General features: G+C 43.8%; 1 protein-coding gene across 1 annotated transcript in view; it reads left to right on the top strand.

Annotated features, from left to right (window-relative positions):
• HSD17B12 (hydroxysteroid 17-beta dehydrogenase 12) overlaps positions 1-21,458 on the top strand; it is an 83,162-nt gene that overhangs the window by 11,155 nt on the left and 50,549 nt on the right. Inside the window, exon 2 of the mRNA XM_064424947.1 lies at positions 20,871-20,917. Within this exon, the coding sequence (XP_064281017.1) occupies positions 20,871-20,917 (47 nt within the window). The remainder of the gene's footprint in view (positions 1-20,870; positions 20,918-21,458) is intronic.

Here is a 21,458-nt window from a genome sequence, read left to right as displayed (position 1 = left end):
TTTCAGCACAAATTCTTTACCAAGTGAGGAAGCAGATTTGAGTAACAATATATCTTTTTTAAAATAAATGCATATTGTTTTAAAGCAGCCTTTACTGTAGAAGTTGGTTTATATTTTCATTTCAAAGCTTTACTTTGGGGGGGGAGTAGTACTATGGGGTGCATGTAAATAAGGGATGTTGATTAAAACTTGTAATGCCCAGTATGGTACTGTATGCACATATTCTTACTGGCTGTGGATTTTCTGCAGTCTGAAGTTTGCTGTTATTCCTAAATCTTGGAGCAGTGATCCTGTTCTTAAGAAGTTTTTTTTTCACCCCCCTCTCCTTGTCTTCCTTAAGGTGTCTTAGTTCCTTAGTTGCAAGCTGCTTTCTCTAGCCACAATGGCCATTTTCAGCAGGAATGGTGCATGTGAATTCACTGCTGTGACAGTTTGCATGTGCCAGTGGGCTGCTCGGCCTCTAACCAGGCTATGCTGTGCCCTAGCTGGCCTGTGTTTGTCCTGGGCATGTGTCCTGGTGCTTGTGGGACAGCAGTGTTTTGGTGAGGCAGCACTGGCTGTCAGTGTAGGGCAAGAAAGGTTTATGGACCTGAAGGAGAGCAGCAGAAATGCTGGAACAGGTCCCATTGGCATGGGGGAGAGCTTTGTTCAATTTTGAGGCATCTTTTAAAAGAGAGAAGGACCTGTGGATAATAAAGCTTTTTTTGTCAGTCTGGTTCTGATCAGTGGACTAAAGGTGCCAAGATCAGTCTATGTAGATGTGGTAAGAGCAACCTCCATTGCTCTTTCTGGTGTCTGACTTCTAAAGGAGGGTTTTCTCTTGGACCAGAGAGAGAAGTTCAATTGCTGGTCCCCAGTTCCACTCAGAGGAGTTGGGGAAGCATTAGTGAAAACCTTTCTGCTGTGGAACGTATAAAGTTGTCTAAATCAGAGTCCTTGAGAAGTTGGGATAGGAGGCTGCAAGAATGGGATGTCAAAAAAGAAAGGAAAGCAGCAAGTAGAGGAGAGATGGCACAGGAGGGATCTAAAGCAAACAGGGAGCCAGAGGGATACAACCTATTGAGCATGCTGCTTCCCAGAGCATCCTGGCTGTTCTCCCTTTGTAGCATTGCATCTATGGATAGGGGATGTTGCCGAAAATTCCTCTGAGCTACCTTTTTTTCCAAGCCATGGCTGCTGGTTTCCTTGCTTGGGACAGGCTGAAGAGTCCTGTCACTGCTTGCTTGAGTGGGCTTTGTAAATGAAAAGGGCATTGAGGAGATTGCAATGAAGACCTTGGAAGGAGGTTGTGGAGGACCTTGACAGAGGAGTGCTGCATTTTTGGTTTAACTCTCTGTAGAAGTCTCCACTTTGTTAGGGACATGTTAAAGACAAGGTAAATAGTGCTGTGCTTGTGCCAGTGTTCCCTGATGGAGCCGGGGCTCAGTAGCACCTGAAATCCTTGCGGTGTTCAGGCTGGCCCGGAGGTCCTTCCCTCTGCCGGGCGTGTGTGCCCTGATGCCCCGTGTTTGGGACAGGAGCACGCAGGGCTGCTGGCCACGAGCCAAGGGCGAGTTCTCTGCTGTGTGAAGGCCTGCGGAGGCCCGTGGGGCGGGTGGCAGCGAGGGATGCGGGGAATGTCCTGGGCTGGGCCTCAGCTCAGCGTGGCCCGGGCTGGGCGCGCTGGTGGCTCCGCGCTGCTCCCGTTGGAAGCCAGGCGCTCGGGCAGTGCCGGCTGCTGGCCGGGAGCGGGGATCCAGCACTCCGAGATGGTGCATGCTTAGTACCGGGCTGATCGCATCCTGCGCCGTGACCGGGCCGCGCTGGGATCAGTGTCCGGGAATAGGACGTGCTCCTGGCACGCGGGGCCGGGCCTCGCGTGGGCGCGGAGCAGCGGCTGCAGGGCGCCGGCGCCCCCGGGCCGTCAGTCCGTCTGTCCGCCCGTCTGTCCGCCCCCGCCCGCCCGCCGCGGCGCAGCAGCGCCCCCTGCCGGCCCGCACGGCGCGCCGAGGTGCGGGCGCTCGGGGCCGCCCTCCCGGCGGGACCGGCCCGCTGCCTCCGGTGGGCGGCGGGGGAAGCCCGCCCCGCTCCCGGGGGATCCGCTGCCCGCGGGGGAAGGCCGGCCCCGACAAGGGTTAATGCCGCCTCACCTCAGCCGCCCCGGCCGCGGCGGGAGGGGGCGGAGGAGGAGGGGGAGTGGTGCCGTCACTGCGGCGGCTCCCGCGCCGTTACCTAACCGGTGACATAACGCGCTCCCTCCGCTCCGCTCAGGAAGCGCCTGGGGCCGTCACGGGGGCCGGCTGGCAGAGCCTGCGGGGCCGCGGTGGGGCCAGCCGGTGCGAGCCCTACCGGGAGCGCACGGCTTTCTCCGCCCGCATCGCCGCTCCTCCCGGGGCGCCCTGGCTTCCCGCCCCGAGGGGCAGCGGGCTGCCCCGTCCGAGAGCCGGGCGGCGGCGGGGGAGCGCTCCCCGGGTTCTCCCGAAGTTTCCCGGGCGGGCAGGGGATCGGCGGAGCCGCCGTTCACCGCCGCTCCGTGGGAGCCGCCACCCCGGGGCCGGGGAGGCGCGGCCGGCTGGCGTGACAGGGATCTGCCAGGGACACTGGCTGGTCCACGTGCGGCACGGGGCCGGGGCAGCCCGCGCCAGCCCAGGCAGTGCCCGCGGGCGCTTCCTCTGCCTCCCCGCTCTGCCGGGGAGAGGAAAAGTGCACCGAATCAGTCGTAGCTGAAACATTTAAGGAGGCCTGATGGGAACCTCATTTCCATGGGAAAATCTGGGGAGTTTTCCACCGGGGGAAAATATGCAAGTTTTCATGGGCTTGGAGTGAAATATAGAAGGCATCGGTGGGCGTTTCTTTATTTAGAAACGGGAAAGCAAAGGCAGTGTTGCCCGAGTTCTTCCTTAAATCTTTAAGGCAAACACCTATTGCAAAACAGTGCCGATACAAATAAAACAGTCAAGGATTTCTAGAGCGCTTTAACGTAAGAGTCTCCCTAATGCTTTATGGTAATTTATCGAGCGCATTTCTCATGAGACAACTGTTGCCTTCTAAGTTGATTAACTTGGGCGTGTTAACATTATTCATCTCCTTCCCTCCTCCCCCCCCCCCCCCCCCCGCGGATGGATAGAAATACTTAATTAAAGCGAACGTAATTAAGAGCGTGGGACGGAAGGGACCTCGGCGGAGCAATAATTACCAAATATGCTCATTTTAGCTCAAACTATATATATATATATATATATTAGGATCAAAAAATAGAGTGGTGCTCAGATTCGCTGGGTTTCCAGCACGGCACAGTCGCCTTTCGGTGCTGCGCGCCCCCCGTTTTATGAATGGTGGGGCCGGGCTCCGTGGAGCGGCCGGGGCCGGGCTCCGTGGAGCGGCCGGGGCTGGGCTCCGTGGGGCGGCCGGGGCCGGGCTCCGTGGGGCGGCCGGGGCCGGGCTCCGTGGAGCGGCCGCTGCCGCGGGCAGAGGGCGCTGCCGGGAGCGCTCGGCGCGGACCGGGCGCGTCCCGCTCGGCGAGGCGCGGCTCGGGCCGGGCTCCGCGGCTGCGGGGCACGACAGCGGAGTGATCGGGTTGCTTCCAGTTTAAACACAGCTGCCCTTCTGTGTCCTCTTCCAGTGCAAAGGCTAGAATGCCAAACAACATACTGCGGAGTACTTCACACTTGGTGTAGGCAGGGTATCTTTGGAAGATAAGTTTAATGGCTTTTCAACAACCTTAATTTCTGGGGGTTGTTGTTGTTGTATGAACCATCTATTTGAGTAGATTGTTTCTCATCATAATTAGGTAATTTTCAAAGATAGTAGAAATTTAGATTCTTCTAGTGCTGTTTCTCTACATATGTAAGGCTTACCTTTATAGGATCTTGATAGAATAAAGAATAAAGGCTTGTCAGCTATGTAATCTTTTATCTGTGCTTGTCTTTGCATCTTTTTAACAAAACACTATCTACTAAAAATGATCCCGAAGCCATCTTTGCCTCTAACCAGCCATGAGAAACTTATTTGCAGTACATCTGAGAGGTCTCCACTTCTTAACAGAAATAAAGGTGTTATTTAGAGTTAGGGATTATAAAAGATTTAGTCATTCCTAGCATAGCACAAACATGCTTACAGGCTTCTTGTGGATCTCAGTGTATGTGCAGTTGTGCTTGAATCTGCAAAAGGGGACACCCTGAGGGGTGTTTTCCTCTCTCCCCAGAAGAGCTACTTTAGCAGCTGGTTAGAGTAGGATTGCACAGACTCTTCGTTCCAAATTTGCAAGGGAGAAGGAAGGAAGAGTTGTATTTTATGATAGTTGGTGTCTCGGATGGCAACAGGAAGCTTAAATGATCCAGTCTATCTTTTTTTTTTGTCCTTGGGAACTGATGGTTTTGGGTGACCTGAAATTTTGGATGTTTCTAGTAATGAGAACAGAAACATAAGATTCTATTAGATCCAATATTGTTTCTAAACAAGATGATTTTTGGTTCTTGCTTAATGTGAACTGCTTTGCTAGTTAGCTCAGGTGGCTTCTTGTTCTAAACCCTTTCATTTTATTATCCATTTTGAGTGCTGGAGACTTTCACCTGTAGTGGTCACATTAGTTTCAGTCTGCATTTACCCTGGAGAAGCTGCCTACAGATCTACAAAGGATTGTGAATATCCTGCAGTCCCACAGTTCTGCAGCCTCAAGTGAGGAGCAGTGGGCTGGGTGAAATGGGAGCAGCTCTTTCAGCCTCTTAGGACACTAACAATGATTCTTACTTTTGTGTCTAATGGGACACATTATGTGGTTGCTGTGCTCTCACTTAGTCCCAGTAAAACCATTTGGAACTGGCTATGGAAACTGGTCTGTTCTTCTGGCTTGTCACTGCTCCTGCTGTGCTGGTGTGAAACTGACGTACACTTATTTTCTACTGTATATACATTGAAGGGCCTGAACTTGCATTTTGCTGTTATCCTCCTATTACCTTCACAAGGCCTTGTAAAATTCCTAGTGTGATACTTCCTATCCTGCTTTTAGGGGCCGTCAGATATGTAAGTCTCTATACTTCAACTTCCTTACTTTTGAGCAGGTTACACATTTGGGCATGAGTTTTGTTTCCACTTCAGCTGTTCTGCAGAATCCTTATTTTCATACCTGTGTCCCTGGAGCTAATGCTACTTTCTCAGCGTACAGCTTGTTTTAATGTTGCTTCCAGCCAAAATGAATAAAATATCACTGGGTGTCTTCCTGTTCAGTTTCTGTTCTACTTCTGAGCAGACAGGATCTCTGAGAGAGAGTGAGAGCTTCTGAATGAAATCTCTCCAAGTCTCACCTCTTTGCAGTTGGATTCCTTTTTCTCAGAGAGCCTGGAGATCTTAAAAATTCTGCTGACTTTGGCTTCCCCATGCTTGTGTTGGTGGGGGAGGAAGTGAATACATTGTGTGGGTGGTGGGGAGGCAGACCTCTACTGCTTCAAGCAAGAAGTTTTGTCGAGCTTTCCTACTTCTTTCTTGCGTGGTACATGCCATGATGAGAGCTCATGAAGAGGAAAGAGCTTGGAGCTATCCTTAAACAAAGCAAATGCTTTTGCTGTTCCCAGAGCCATCTTTATACCTGCTCTCCCACAGTGTGTTAGTGCACTATGGGAGCTGAGGTGTAAAACTTGGGAACATGATACACATATAGGAATTTCTCCTGAGCCCTAAATGCTGGCCATGACTGATAAATGGATAGTATGAAATAGTAGGTAAGAGCTCTTATATGTCCCCTGCCTGTGTTAATAAGCAAAGGACTCAAACTCTGCAGGGGAGCAAATTGGGATCTTGGATTTGTATAACACACATAATATATTTTGTCTATGACTACACATTCAAAACATAAAGTCTTTTTTAAAACTGTTGGATAGTGTCCCCTCTCATGGGCCCCTGGAGGTAGGAAGTTAAACAAAAGTAGTTTCTTGGGTAGTTCTGATTTTGGGATTAGCTCTGGGGGTTTTGGGAGGGAGCAGATGGAATTAGAATTTAAAAGGGGTCAGTGCAAAGCTTACCAGTAAACTTGACTCTATTACACAGAGGTCCACATGGCTATTGCAGAACATAAAGGATCCACAGATCCAAAGGGCTGGAAAATCCCTAATCTATTTTTAAAACAATTTTTAAAAGCCCTACCATTTCAGGAACTCTTCTTGGTTTTTAGATTTTTTAGCTGTTGAAACAGTCATTAGCAGAAATATGTCTTAACAGTTGTCTGTTAGACACAAGAACTTCTAAAAAGACCTCCAAGAATGGAAACAGCTTGGGGAAGGATTAGATGTATTAGCTTTGTGGGCTTTTCAAAGTCTTCACACAAATTCAGCAAGGAAGCCAAGCTGCTTTGTATTTCAATAGAAAACCAGGAGGTCAGAAAATCTCTGTACAGTGTTGTGTAACTTTCTTGTCATATACACTGCAGGACAGGTGTGTTTGCTGACGAATGTATAGATACAGATCTTCTCTTCACATGCAGAATCTGTCTCTTTTTTGGAAGGTGAAACTTAAAAAGGAGTGACTTGTGTGGGTAGTAGGCTGGTGCAGAGAATGGGAAGGTGACAGTGCAGGGACATTAGGTATCTTGAAACACGTTTTAGTATGGCTTGGTCTCATAAATTAAAGGTTCTGGGAGAGCCCTTGCAGCTATTGCATCACTTGCTAAAAATAGCATCTATACTGCATAAGGCAGCCTGTCTGCAGTGTGGATAGTCTTGAGAATTTAGTGCTTCTTGTGAATGATGTTCAGTCATTTTTACTTCTCAGCTAAGCACATTTTTAATCTCAACTGTGATAGAGAATGAAGCAAAGGTTTTATTTTCTGTCTCTGAGGGTGGGGTGAGTTTCAAAATAGCATTGTCCACAGTTCTGTCTGCAGCATGATTCTAAAAATACATTTTTAGGCTTACTGAAATTACAGTTTAAAGGTACTGATAAATATATTCTTATATTGTAATTGTCAGGGGAGGGGAAGAAAAAAAAGCTTTGTGCAGCTTGAGGTATTCTGCTCTTCTCATCAATCACTTAAAATTTAGCAGGGTTTTTTTTTTTATTGGTAGTTACACAATGCAAGTGAAATATAATGCTACTCTGAATTCACACTAAAAAAACATCTCACAAACCCCAAATCCCTTCTCTTGAAAATCGAATATATATTGTACAGTGCTTTTATTCCTTCTCTTATTTTGAAATCTTAGTCAAGAATCACCAGCAAAGGAGTGTGTTTGTATTCCAGTGGTGTTGCTGAACCAGACAGGTCTGCAGCACAGCATTTTATTTTTAGACTCTAGGTTGCCATTTTTATCCTGTAAAAAATATTCATCAGCGTCTGGGTGACAGGCCATCAATTTTTTTAAATGTGTCAGACCATGTTTTTCCACCTCTCTCTTATTTCTCCTTTTATGTCATGCTATATACATTTCTTTTTTGGGGGGAAAGGGAGAGGGGGAACGAGGGCACGGATTTTAATTCATGCATTAGATTTTTCAATTCACAGATCTTTAGCGTCACACGGTTCATTCATCTTCTGTGCTCGGCTGCTTACGCAGCTTCGCTTATTGTCTGCAGAGGGTGAACTGCTCTGGTGCAAGCAGCAAAGGCATGGGATGGGTAAAACCAGCCTCCTGCTGGACTGGTCACCTCAGCTGCCCTCTCTGCTTGCCCCAAAATACCCCCACCTGGCAGTGCTGTGGAGAAATAGTTTCATGTGTGGTTTTGGGGTGCTGGTCAGGTGTGAAATTACTTCCAGGAGAAGCCATTCAAGGTCTCTTTGCAATAAATGGATATGGGCCAGCTGACTTCTAACAATAGAAAATGGGAGATCTCTTCTGGTGTGAAATACTTAGAATTGTTTAGTGCCTGGCAGGAGGGGCTCAAAGCCACGCAGTTGTTGGATGGTGAGGCAGTAACTCACTAAGCATGAATCTGCAGCACAAATTCCATGGCAGGATTGCCACATTGCAGTTGCTTTCTGGGGTGCTGGACTTCAGAACCTTCTGCAGCTGTCCTGTTTGTGTAGAAAACCTGAGGCTTTCTTAAAGAATTGCTCTTTGTGTCCTTGAAGAGCCTCTAGGTTGGCAGGGAACTGTTGTCATCTGAGCAATTGGTACAGCTGATGTTCCCTCCCTTTTCCCCTTGAACTCAAACATGGGAATCTTTGTGTAGCGGTAATGGGAGCTTGTTTTTCAGTGGCTCTTCACTGCTTTTGGTGGTGTTGGAGAAGATTTGTTGCTTGTGGAAGGTGGAAACCAGGAACAACTTGCTGCTGGAGCCAAGTTAGCTTGTAACCCAGGGACACCTCACCTGTGAGGGTGATGGGTTTCATAGTGGTCTGGCTGCTAAGGCTTTTCCTGAAATCATGTGATCTCAAATGCTCAAAGAGGACTGAGTGAAACAAGAAAAAAAAGGTGATTATACTATACCAGTAGCTGAAGGTCTAAGTCAACTCTATCCTGATTAGTTTTATTTATAATTTTAAAAGCTTTTGAAGTCTTTGGAGCACTGGTACCCAAGGTGGCTTGTTGTGGCAGGGCCAAGCTTATGATAAGTAATAGAAGGTATTCTCAAATGTAAGAGCAGTAAAATTTTAAGAATGGTTGGTTACTGATACTTTTGGAGTTAGAAGTGGAGATTTAATACACCTAAACTATATATCCACGCATGCTAAACTGCTTTAAGGGGGAGAAAATGGATAGGATTTTGATCATATTTGTAGAGACATGGTAAGTTGAGATCTTCCTAAGGAAGGTTCTCAGGTACAATTGTGTGCATTTGTTTGTGGGAAGATAGTATACTGAGCTTATGGTGTGACTTGTAAACTCCTTAAATGTCTGTAATTAAAAAGTTGCTTATCAAAGATAGACTTTATCAGCCGTACTAAAGATGCACCTAATAATATTTCTGCTGCATGAGATAATACAACACTTTCTCAGGGTTAAAACTTGTTTTTGCTTCTGCACAGCTAAGTAGCTGTCCTGATTTGTATCATCCCTCCCTAAATATGGAACATTTTAATTTTTGCATGTCAGAATTTGGAAACCCTAAGGAAATGGCTTTGTGGAAGAAAGTCAGGCGATAGGTGATATTCCAGAAAAAATTAAGTACCCCACGTGTTTGAGTTCCTACATATATTTTGACTATGATAGGATTGAAACCACATTGTAAATAATTGGTTAAGGATTGGAGACTAGATAGACCTATAATATCATAAAGGTTAATGATACTCAGTTGGAAGGAGTGTTACAGGAAGAAGAGATGAGGCAGCAGCTCTCTGCTTTCCTTCTCGGGGCTTGCTGCAAGGAGATTTGTTGGGTGAGAGCAGGGCTGGATGAATGTATGACTCCAAGGCATTCCTTAGCTTTTCAGGAGTTCTGAAGGCTCCATATGGAGGCAGCCAGTCGTTCTGGGTGAGCTACTTAGGTCTGGATGGGCTTCTCAGCTCAAAGCTGGCAGGCTGTGTTTTGAGAATGTATTCCCGAGTGTCTCCATAGTCTTTCGGTGCTTCCCAGTTTGTCTATTTTTGGTATTTTGTTGATGCAGTGAAATTCTACTCTGTAACTTGCATTTGAAATGAAGATTTTAATTCTGGGAGTAGGGAAGGAATATGGTTTTTCTGATATGTGGAATATGGTTAGTCTGGTGTGTTAAATGTACGTAATTTTTAAAATTAAATTTGCAGTCTGCAAACCTGTAGTCCAAGGGGGTTCTGATAGAGGCTTTTCTCAAAGGGTTTCCTAAATATATAATCTTAAAAAAATTTGTTATATCTGTTAGATTTGCCTGTTTAGTAATGTATAAAATAACTTGAGAATCCGTAACATCAGTTTAAAGGACAGAGAGAAAGTTAAGCAAAGTGATGAGTGTCATTGCTTGCCATGATCAAGGGGTAGTGGAGAAAGCGTCAAATCCCAAACTAACAGATGAGTTTCAAAAAGAACAGGAGGAGATGATACTGTCCCATGCAGGATATGGTTCATCTCTGTGGCTTCTTGTTACAGTCTGTATTACATGCTAAAGGTTTACATGGATTAAAAAAAAAAAGTTATTCTAAAATACCTTAATAGCTTTGTCTCATGTGGATTTGTCCAAAATCACCAGCTGTTGTTCACTAAAATGCAGAGCTGCAAGATGGAGACAGGAAGAGCATCCTGGAGAAGTAGGTATCATTATATTTGACTTCTCAAAATCTCCCCTCAGTACCTCTTGCTGACCACTACCCAAGTCTTGGGTTGGCTGCATCTGTGTTCTGAGCTGGAAGATTTGTTCTTGGTGTAAAATGGTTATACTGTGAGAAAGCTTGTCTACACTGTGTTGGTTTTTTTCCCCTTTGCTTCCAGTAAGAATGGTTGGATGTGTGCAAAGGAGCAGGTGAATACTGACGTGATGCGTTGGATGTGCCAAGCTCATACAGAATGATGCATTATGCTTGAAATATACCCAAACCTTCATTTAGAAATTTCTTTAAAACTGTGTTTTGTATAACTGCAAATAGTTCAGGTCCTAGTCATGATGCTGCGAAAGGTCAAACAGTATTTCAAAGGTGCAGAGAAAAGGTTGTATTTAGCACTGCACCAATTTCATGCCTACAGTCTGATCTTTAAAAAACCATTACTAGGTGCTGCTGGTTTTTTTCATGCCTCAAACGGAGGCTGGTGTCCTCCCTGTGAATAGGGAGGTGCTTGAGTAAGATGATTTGACTTACTGCCCGCAGGATAAGGGGTTCATGAGGGAACCTTTTCCCAGTTCCAGTGCTTCATGGAACCAGAGTCTCTGCTCTGTTAGGACCATGGTGTGTTTGACTCGCACATTTTTGTGTTTTGTCTCTAGCTGCAGCTAGTCTCTTTCTCATGAAGAGATGAACAGACACCCTGTGGAAGTCAAATTGTGTGTTGAGATGGTGGGGGAGGAAGGAGAATTTCTGTGATGCCCTCTGACAACCTGAGGAAGTGTAGACCCATGCAGTGGACAGAATTTATCAAAAACAATAAACAAATTACAGTCAGGCTTATTTTGTTTCCCATTTTCTGTCTGTTCCATTAAATAGATACAGTAATGAACAGATTCTTGTTCCAAGTTTGTAGCTCTGTTTCTGGAGTTAGCTCTGGCTTGACCCATATCTCAGATCTCCTCCAGCAGGTCAGGTTCCTTACTCTTATTCTGCTTTTCAGAGTCAGAAACAGGGGTTGTTTTTTTTCTTTCTTTGAGATATAGTGATTTCCAGTTGGTCACAAGCAACCAATTTATATTGTCTTCCCAATGCTAGCCTAAACTTTTTCTTTTCTGACGATTACCCTATGGGAGCTTATGAAGAGCAAACAAAACCCTTTTGAACTCATCTCCTAGAACAGCTAACTCTAAATCATCTTAGCAGCCCTTTTTTAAAAATTCTTTTTTGCAGCTGTTCCCATTTAAATTACTTAATGTATTATTGTTTCCTATTACTACAGGAAGCACCTCAGTGGTTATATAAGTTGTCTTTATATCTGCATCAGAAGGACAATTACAGACAATTTTGTATGCAGATACTGATACCTTCAATAGAAAGACCAGAAACTTCTTTTCCCTTCCTTACAATGGTCACCTCACCTCTAAACAAAGTTAGTCTCAAGTGTGTATGTTGATATCTGGTATCTCTGTGTCACTGTATAATATCTGGCAATATTATGTTTTATTCCTGTGGTCTGTAGACCCATGTAATTCTTTGCAGTGTGACATTGTGATCCTTTCCCAGAGCTAGGTTGTCTGTGAAGTTCATAAAGCATTTCCTTCTTTGTGTGGTGGTCACTAGTAACAGTGCTGAACAGGATTTGTGCTGAGATCAGTCTCTGTGGAGTGTAACTAGTTGTTTGCTTTTATCCTGATAAAATTCTGGTTTTGGTCTGAACCATTGTAGATGCTTCCCCAGGCAGTCCCTGATGATATTCTAAGGTATTTATGTTTCATCGTATAAAATTATTTTCTGTTGTCTGGTAGGTCTGGAGCATTATTCTTGTCTAAACAGATCATACCTTTTAGAAGTTTGACACAGTTTGCCTTTTGATTAAAAATGGATCTAGTGCTGCATTTTATACCGGTCTCTACTTTTTCTATGCTCACAATTATTCTGACACCTTGCATATCTTTGACTTGAAATGAAAATGCCCACAGCTTGCCAGGATCACTTGTTATCCTCTTCTACTTGGAAGTGTTGGGTCTTTGTTGCCATGTCGCTAACTGGAATTTATTTTTCTGCCTGCTACAAATACTTAGTGAAAGAGGAAAAAAAAATCTCAATTTTCTTGTAGTGACTTCTGATGTAGAGTTGTCTTTCAGCATTGCAGGCTCTAAACCCAGAGGCCCTTCTTCTGGCTGCTTAGTTTCTTCTCAGCAAAGTGACTTATCTGTGTGTGTTTCCAGTGGCAAACACACCGAAAGCCTTCAGATGGTGCCAGTCCTGAGCTATCTGATCTCTAAAATGTTCGTGTTGTATTCACCCCCTCCTAGAGGCAGGAAGAACCAGAAATGGTAATTTGAATGACCTCTATGCATGTGTTTTTTTTGGCCTGGTCGTGCTTGCCGTGACAGTCAGCATCTGTCACGTATTTCAGAACGATGAACAAACGAGAGGTTGTTTTTGCTGAATATTAATGCTATGCAGTAACTCTTACTGTAGTGTCTTACAGAGCAGAAGGCAGCTGTAGCCTTTGCAAATGCTTAACTCAACCTGAACTGGCTTGAGCAGGTGATCTGAACAACTTACTTGCTACTGCAGAAAGTTTAATTCAGGACAATCTTGGATTCACCTGGCATTTTCTGGATCAAAAGGCTTGAAAGCAGCAAAGGATGGGGTGGGGGTCTTCTGAACAGGATAACAGAATTCCCCCTCTCCTCCCAGACTTCCATGTCCATAATGCAGCAGCCCTCAACTAACAGAAAAAAAAGACCTCACAGCAAAGAGTGAGGAGTTTGAGCACATGAAAGACAACCAGCCTGAACTGGGAGAGCTCCCATAGAGGCAACTGGAACTGGAATTGCTTAAGCCTTGAGTGTGACTTTAATGAATTCTTCAGTATGCTTTTCTTGTAGAGATTTCTAGATTGTATCTAGTTCTCAAATATAAAGAATCTTCAGAGTGCACTGCCCAAAACCCTTTCTTGCTATAGTTCTGGGTGAAATGAGAACTTGTCAGTGCTGTGATATTTATAGAATATTTTTCTACCCACAATCCTAGCTCCTAGACACAAGCTGTTACCACGTAAGTGTTTGGTTTTGGGAATTCAACCTTTTTCTGTAGCCTGTCTTTTCAAAGCCTGACCATTAGGTGTTAGCTCCTCTGTGCAGAAAAAAACCTCTTTATATGAAAAAAAAAAAAAGAATGTACTTCTAGGATTCCAGCTCGGATACAGACCTTTCTGATGAGGCTTCCTATTTCAGCAGTTAAATTGAGAATAGATGTGAAGTTTGTCTTATTTTTTGCACAGAGTTTTCTGTTTTTATTTCATAAAAATGCAGGGAGTTGCTGCTGTCTTATTAACTTGCAGCCGGCATGCTTATCTTCTTTGTTCTTTGTTAAATATGAGCTGGCATGTGTTAGACTGCGTTAGCGTTCACTCTTTGGGACTTCAGTGGTTTCTAAATTTGGCATTGCTAAGCCGGTGCCCTGTTTGCTTGAATCAATTGGGGCTGCTATTTTTAGCAACAAAAGGGAATTGAAATAGCAATTTTCTTTCCATGTAATGGATCCCCAAGAGGAATACTGATGCAAGCTCTCTGTCATTCTGTATTCTCCCCCTCCCCAAAAGCACTCAGACGAAAGGCAGCTGTCATGGTTTGCGGCTGTATTAATCTTTAATCAATCGAGTGTTTTCTGCATTCAGGTGTTCAGGGAAAAAAAGGGTCACGACTAAGATCTGCCTAGAATAACTAAGCACTCATGCATGGTCTGTGCAGTCAGAATTTGTGGATAACGGCAGGGATAGATGGAGCAGCTAAAAATAGTATATGCTTCCAGTGTTTCTCCAGTCTATTTTTGATGCTTGATTTTGATAAGGTTGATTGGAGTCTTACTAAAAATAGCCGTTCCTGGCAAGCTGAGGACAAAAAGTTGAATATTTTTAACCAGCACAGACTAAAGTACTTTTGTTGGCTGGAGATAATCTAGAAACTTGGTATTGGTCAAATGCCAGTGATTTATATAAATCTGTAATAAATGAAGCACTGCTTGATGCCAAGCAGGGATAGTCTTTTCTCCCCTTGTCAGCTTTTGTTTTCCCCAGGAGCTGTCATATTCTTAATATAGCCTCTGTGTTTCGTAGCAGAAGAATCTCGACTCTTCAGTTATTTATGGGCTGTACTTTAAACCCACAGCTAAGGTTAGTTGTGCTGTGAAGTTTCTCTTAACAGTATTGCTTTAGCAATACACAGAGGGTCCTAGATTATGTTGATGTGTGCTGCAGCTGGGTACTGTGCTGTGACAGACCCTCACTTGTATCTGGGTTCAGTCTTTGCAGGACAGGAATGGCTCTTTGTGCGAATGGAGGATGTTGCAGATAGACTAGCTCTGCAGTGACCATTTTGACAACAAATTTGAACACTTCTCAGGGGATTGGAGATGTAGCTAGGCTACTCTCCTTGAAAGCTGTTAGTTAGCTTAGGTTTTTGACAGGAGGGGTGTATTCCCAAATTGCTGGACCCACATCTGTCTATGGAGAATAACATTGCTGGTGGCCTGAGTTCTCCCTCCTAGGTAATGACATGCATGAGTGCATCTGCAGTACTCTGAAAGATTGCCTAAAAACTCAAGCTTTTCTGAATGAAAACAGGAAAATGGCTGAACCAAAATGAATTTGTAGTTTGAAGAGACTGTAGAGAACATGCCTAAGATTTGCTAGCTTCATTGTGCAGGTAGTCAAGGCACTGCAAGGAGTATGCCTGGTGCTGTTTGCTAGAGGCAATATGGATAAAGGTATTCTGTGCTTTATCTCCATTAGGCATCTCAAAAGTTCATTTTGCTGTGGAAAACATGTGTTTGTATCTGAAGGCAGGCTTGATCTCTTTAAGCTTTTTTTTTTCACTGTAGTCTAACCTTGAGTTGGGGAGTCACGAATCTATAATCTTGTTTCAGCGTGATTGCTCTGCAGGACTGCAGTAGAATTTTCTATGCTTGCTGTTGCTCCCTCTCCCTGCTTCAACACTGGTCCTTGCTCCCGTCGTGAGATGAGATGATTCCTACATGCCTACCTCATGCTTTACTGCATCACTCTTTGCTTTGTTCTAAGATGTCCTGGCTGCATGAGAAACAAGTAAAAATGTTCTCCCTGGGCCTTGAATACTCACTTCAGTCACAAAACAGACTGCCAGTGACTGCTGGGTTCTGCTTTTGCCTGGCTCTGGAATGGCAGTCCCTTTTTTATGAGCAAGGAATGCAACTCCTTTATACCTCTTAGGAGGTGGTGGATGTTTTTTGGTGACCTCTTATTTGGCAACACAGTGGCTGTTATTTCTTCTAAGCAGAAAAAACATGTGAATTCCCCACACTCTCAGTGGCACTTTGTCTCATATTTAGCCATGGGCTGTGGGATTTCTGAAGGGTGCAGGTGTTATTGGAAACATTTGTGTATTTACCCTTATGTAAGGCTTCTGGAGACATGACTATATTTTTATCCTCTAAAGTACTGCTGGTCATTTTAATCTTTAGACTGAAGTCACTGTCTAGTTGCATGTGTTCCACAGGCTTGGTCTATGGCTTTTTTGATAACAGGAAAGCTGTTCCTTTTTAGTGCAAGATGACACATCTCACTGACTGGTGAGGTTTTCTAACTTTGTTTGTCTAGGGTTGCCCTGAGTTTGGTACTGGCCAGGAAATGTTGCCAATGCTTATGAGCTATGTCATACCTGTTGTACATGTGACAAAAGCTATGAAGCATTAGGAGGTTTGTTGACTCAGTGGTATTAAAGTGTAGAGAATTAGTGAGTTGTGTCTGTCAATAACTATTCTAGTAATAGAATACTTAGAACAGAATAGAGGCTGTGGTGGGTTCTTGTGTAGCTGTATCTTAAATTGAAGAGATCACCATAAGAGGTCAAAGATGTGTAGTTAAACTCCAAGTGGGAATTGAAAAGTCTGTGGAGGGAGGTGTGAGTTTCTTTTTTCTTTCTTCTCTCCCCACAACCACCTAGGAAGCAAAATTCTGGCACAACCATTAGGGCAAAGATGCTATACTATCCTGAGATGTAGATTTTGGTGGTTTAGGGAAATGATTACATGACATATTAAGGATAATACCGTAATAAAAAATTTAACTGCTGGTTTGTGCTCTTGTGCTGATGACTTGTATATATACAATGGTAATTGACCTATCTACAGCCTACATGTGGTGTGATCTCCTCCAGCAGTGTAAGCAGGTGATGCCCCATACTGCTCTCATTGTTTGGAGACCTTGATACTACACTGGTGGTTTCTTTTTGCACCCTATCACTGCATCCAAAGCATGAGTGGGTTCACAGTCATTTATACTAAGGTGGTGTGCCCTAGTGGCTAGCAGGAATAATGATTTTAGTTTTATCAGCTTTCCAACTTCTTGTCTACCACTTCAAACAGTGTAGGGTTTGGAATATATGACTATTGATGCAAAACTGAAATGAAGGCCAGAACTGGAGGATGATAGCATGTATACATCTGTCACCGATTACAACAATGATTATGCCAGTCTTGCCCAAAATCTCATTTCCTAGAAGAGCAAGAGATGTTTCTTTGAGTGTGCTGGACTCACTAGGGCCAGGCTTTGTGGACTCTGACTCAGAACAGGAATTTTTAGACTGGCTTTTTTTTTAACTTTAGAAAGATGATGTATATGTCAGCTCTCTAGTTATGCATATACTAGTTTCAAAAAAGGTTCTTGAGGGAATCTGTTCCAAGTGAGGCCTCATTGTTTTGTGATATATTGTATATCCAAAGCTGCTGAAGATTGGCCAGTGGGGGCTTCCCAGGGTAGAACATCTCCAGCCCAATGCCTGTGCCTGTATTAATTTATTAATTATTGTGAGCTCATCTCAGAGTATGTCGTGTTACTGGATGCCTTCCTTTATTTTTTGTCCCCTGACTTTTAGGGCTGTAGGGGAAAAGGCAAAGATGGGTGTTGACTTCTTTGTCTAAAATTATCCAGTGCTGCAATACAAGCTTCCATTCAGGCAATCGTTTACATGGTGGGCTCACACACAAGTTGCCTGGGCACTCTTCTCGCTTCTCTCCTGGAGACAGCAGATGGCTGAAGTGGGAAGCTACTACAGTTAGTCTGACTACTGAGTAAATGTGTATAGTCACACTTAGGTGCTGGTTCAGCTTTCTTGTATAGACAATAACTTATTTCTATCCTACTTGCTTTGCTTTCTTTAAGCTCTGCCAACTGCAGTCAGTTTGTAACTTTTGTTGGAAGGCAGTCTGTGGAGGAAACAGAATTCAAAAGCTTAATCCACACTTGGAGTCAAACTAGCTTGGGCACATCAACTTGATAGTAGAAACTTAGTTAAACTGACATGGCTTTGGTGTGGTTGAAACTGCAACATCTTTCTCCAGTATGGAAGTTTGAGATCAATGTAATCAATATGAAAATTTTAAGTGACTTTCTAATGTACAAGCTTTAGGTCATCTAAAATGTGGAGAAAGATAAGGTGGCTGAATCTCGACTTCTGTGCTGTTGGTCCTATCAGCTGCCTTTACCCCATCTCTTTTCCCTGATTTTACCATGTAAAGTCTAAGTTTTGCTTTCTGCTCTGGTAAATTCCTGTCCGGGTTGCCTTTCTGACCTTCCAGACTGCTCCCTAGGATCCAGTAAAGGAGCAGTAACCAGAGCTGGCTGAACTGGGTGCTGCTGCTCAGCAGCATGCCAGGTCTGTGTTGGTGCATGTTTCCCATCACAGTCCATGGGTCCTGCCTCCCACGGCCTCTCCACCTGTGCAGCTGTAGATGGGAAATCCATTTGCTTTGAATGGGAGGGAACTGAGCCAGGTGGCTTTTCTCAAAGGGCCTTAGGAAGAGAATTGTGGCCTGAAAAAAAGGGGTTTTAGGTTAGATGTTGGATGGTGTGGGAGCATGGAGCAGAAGATAGTTATCCTTCTCCACATGGAACCACTAATTAAATGATGGTCTCAGTGAGGAGTTGTGAGGAGTTCCCTTATTGCTAAGAAAAACTAGCTGCATACATTATCCTGAGGCCTATTCCTGCAGCAGAAGTAAAACAGGGATGTGTATTAACCAGGAGTCTGTTTCTGTAGGTGAAGGCTCAAGCACTACTTTTTTCCTGATGGGATTTTGTAATTTTCATGTACATCAGATTTATTTAAATTTCTCACATTCTATTCTGGAGGGTACTTTAACCTCTGGCCTACAGGTTATTTTAATTTGAACTAGGACTTATAAAGGGAAAAAACAACATCCTGTTACTCACACTTCAGTTAGAAATCCCTGATCTTCAGCTCATGTCTCATGCTCCAGCTGATTCCATTACCATTTACCTAAGCAATGGATTCAATAAATGAGTAAATATCCTTGACTGAAACTACTTGTACTTTTACTAAGCCTTTAAAGGGCTACAGGTGCTTTTTGGAGTCCCTGCCTCATGGAGCATGCATTTTTGGCTGCAGCTGCTACAAGTGGAATAACTTGCAGTGTCAGAAAATAGTATTTTGAAATGCTGAGCTTGTTATCTGGGAATAAAGCTATTAAGTCTGTAAATTCTGAGTTGGAAGGAGAAGAAACAATCTAAGTGTTACATGGAATGGCTCTTCTTTAGGTGCCTCACTAACTATGGTGAAAGAAACAACCCCTTCCATCAAGTCACTGAAGTTGAATGTTTTCCACATTGGGTCAGCTTAGAGCTTGCCCAGCGGCTGTTGTGATCCTTACAGGGAGGGGTCCTGGTACTGTTTTCACTGTACTCCTCTTTGCTTCATTGTTTTGCTGAAGCAAAATGACTTATGTGATAATACATAATGTGAATCCCAGGTCAGCAAGGCTGAAACTGAAGTTTGTTACTCGTTGAACTAAAGATCATGCTGTCCTGCAGGACTGTAGCATGTCTGGCTGAATGGGCAACAATATTGGTCCAAGTTTGGTTGCAGGAAAGGGGCTCTTGGGAAAATATTCTTGATTTCTTCCCTGAAGTCTGATTTTTATTGGTCATTTGGCCCCTTGCTTCACCTTTCTTTACATGGCTTTGTTTCTGTACCAGAACTGTCACTCACACATCCCTAATGGTGACTGGATAGGAAGTGGCAAAGCAGTGTGACGGACACTTGGTTTTCTCCATAAAATTCCCTGGCACTGACAGTGCAGCAGCCAGAGCTCAGTGCAGTAGCTGGAGCATCCTGTGTGCAGTATGCATATCCTTATCAAGCTGAGGTTACATCATCTTGGAAATAAACCCTGATGAAACCAGGGAGGGGATAAATATATACGCATATACCTTCATCTGTGGTCATCTGTGAATTTCACTTAAATCAGGGATATGACTGGGTCTTTCTTTCTAGCCTGCTACTGAATTGTTGCTGGACCATTCAAACTCAAATAGGACCTTTGCTGGCAGTTTCATCTTTTGTTATTACATTCACCTATTTATATGGATAGCAGGCACAGAGACTGAAAGGGTTACAGCATTTTCTAGCTGTTATTACTCAGATAAATGTTCTGGCTGCAGTTTGCATGCCAACTGTTAGAGGGGATCTGCAAGCAGTAACTAATCAAATCATCTGCAAACACATCTCCTTCCGGTGCTCCGAAGGGAAGCTCTTGCTGAATCCCAGTGCCAGACAACACCTCTGGCTGCTCTGACTTTCGTTCAGGTAGGGGTTGAACTGAGAGTTAAACCAGCACTCCCAGTTCACTGTTCTGAAACATTAAGAGTTCAGTTATTTGGCCATGGCTACATTCATCAATAAGCAGTGGAAGCACAAATCAAGCTCTTCTGATCTGATAAAAGGACAAACAGAAAAAATCCAGTATGTTCTGTGGCTACTTGGAGAGGGAGAACAGAGAGAGGTAAATGAGAGGTTGGACAGGATAGGTAAAAATGTAATGATGTTGAGGTGTAGGCGTTGGGTTTGGTGAGAGGAAAAAGGTGAGAGAGAAAAAAAAAGTGATGCTGAATTTACTTGCACAAAAAGAAGTTGGAAAAGCAGTTTCTGTATGGAGGAATTACTGTTTACTGGGATGATCAGCTACTAGTGTGGCGAGAGCCCTAGAATAATCTGTCAAACTAATGGCATGTTGAGTCACTCACAGCTTCTCAGCTTGTGGAAAAGAATCCTAGAAAGACTTGAAGCTTGACACAGATCCAGTCACCCACAGGTGAGAAAGTTTAAGCTGTAGAAGCCCAGCTGGCAACTGATGCCTGGATCAGTCGCTCATACCAGCTGCTGGTGAGCACAATGGTCATAAGAATCTGAAATCTGCTAGAGGAACACTAACAGAGAGCTGTTGCCTGTGTCCTAAAATCTGTTTTCTTGGATGCTTACATGATTTGAGATACCTTTTATTTTACTATATACTTAAAACTAAGTTGACAGCTGGTTTAGTAGTCACAAATCAACTTTTTTTTTAAGTTGAATGGCTTGGAAATCTCTTTAGTCCACAAAGTTTCTGAAGAAGTGTGTTAGGACAGAGGCTTTAGAAGGGGGGGCTGAACGTGATTCTTGAAATATGTTAGGCTCCTAATTCCATGTTTTTCTCTCCTTTCTTACCTATGGAGAGGTTTTAGTGTGAGCTTTTAAAGCAATTTCATAGCTGTTGTACACTTGTTCTAGAGGCTTTGATATGTTTTTGTCTGGAATGAGTACTTCAATAGCCTACAAATGAACACACCCATTGCAGTTACTTCTGTGAAGCAACTAATGCAGATTTGTCTTTTTTTTTGTTGTTGCAGTGGTCACAGGGGCTACTGATGGGATTGGAAAAGCCTATGCAGAAGAGGTAAGAATTCTTACCACCTGGAAGTCTGTCTTGATTCTTGGCAATATATCAAGCTGTCTCAACTCAGTCAAGCTGCATGTGATATTTCCTCACCTAATCTTACCATAGATATCTGTGGAGAAAGAGGTCTCCTACCTTACCTTCCTCTGGTAACCAGCCAAATCTCTTTTTGTTAGTTTCTTTTATTTGTGAACTATGTTTTCAGCTCTTATCTTGTCCTTCAATTTTTATTTTTAACTTCCTTAGTTGTTAAAAGAATTTTAACTTTGTCAGCCCTTGGTAAATCATTTTGGTACTTCCAGGCACTGAATAAATGGCATTTACAGCTGCCAGCAGTATGTTCCAATTATTTCCTCTAGTTCATGAGGTCTCTGAAGCTGGGTTTTACCTTTACCTCTTTTACTGTACTTTTGCTCTTGATGGATACGTGGGCTCCAAATACATTTCATATACTGGAATGTATTGCTTAAGACAGAAAGTGCCTGTTAGTATAGGGTAATTTAGCCTATAAGCCCAGAGAACATAATGACAAATAGTGCTG

Source organism: Passer domesticus, chromosome 6 (assembly GCF_036417665.1).
Source record: "Passer domesticus isolate bPasDom1 chromosome 6, bPasDom1.hap1, whole genome shotgun sequence".
Classification (NCBI taxonomy): Eukaryota; Metazoa; Chordata; class Aves; order Passeriformes; family Passeridae; genus Passer; species Passer domesticus.
The sequence above is the reverse complement of the archived record's forward strand: the minus strand, read 5'-3'. Positions and strand labels throughout refer to the sequence as shown.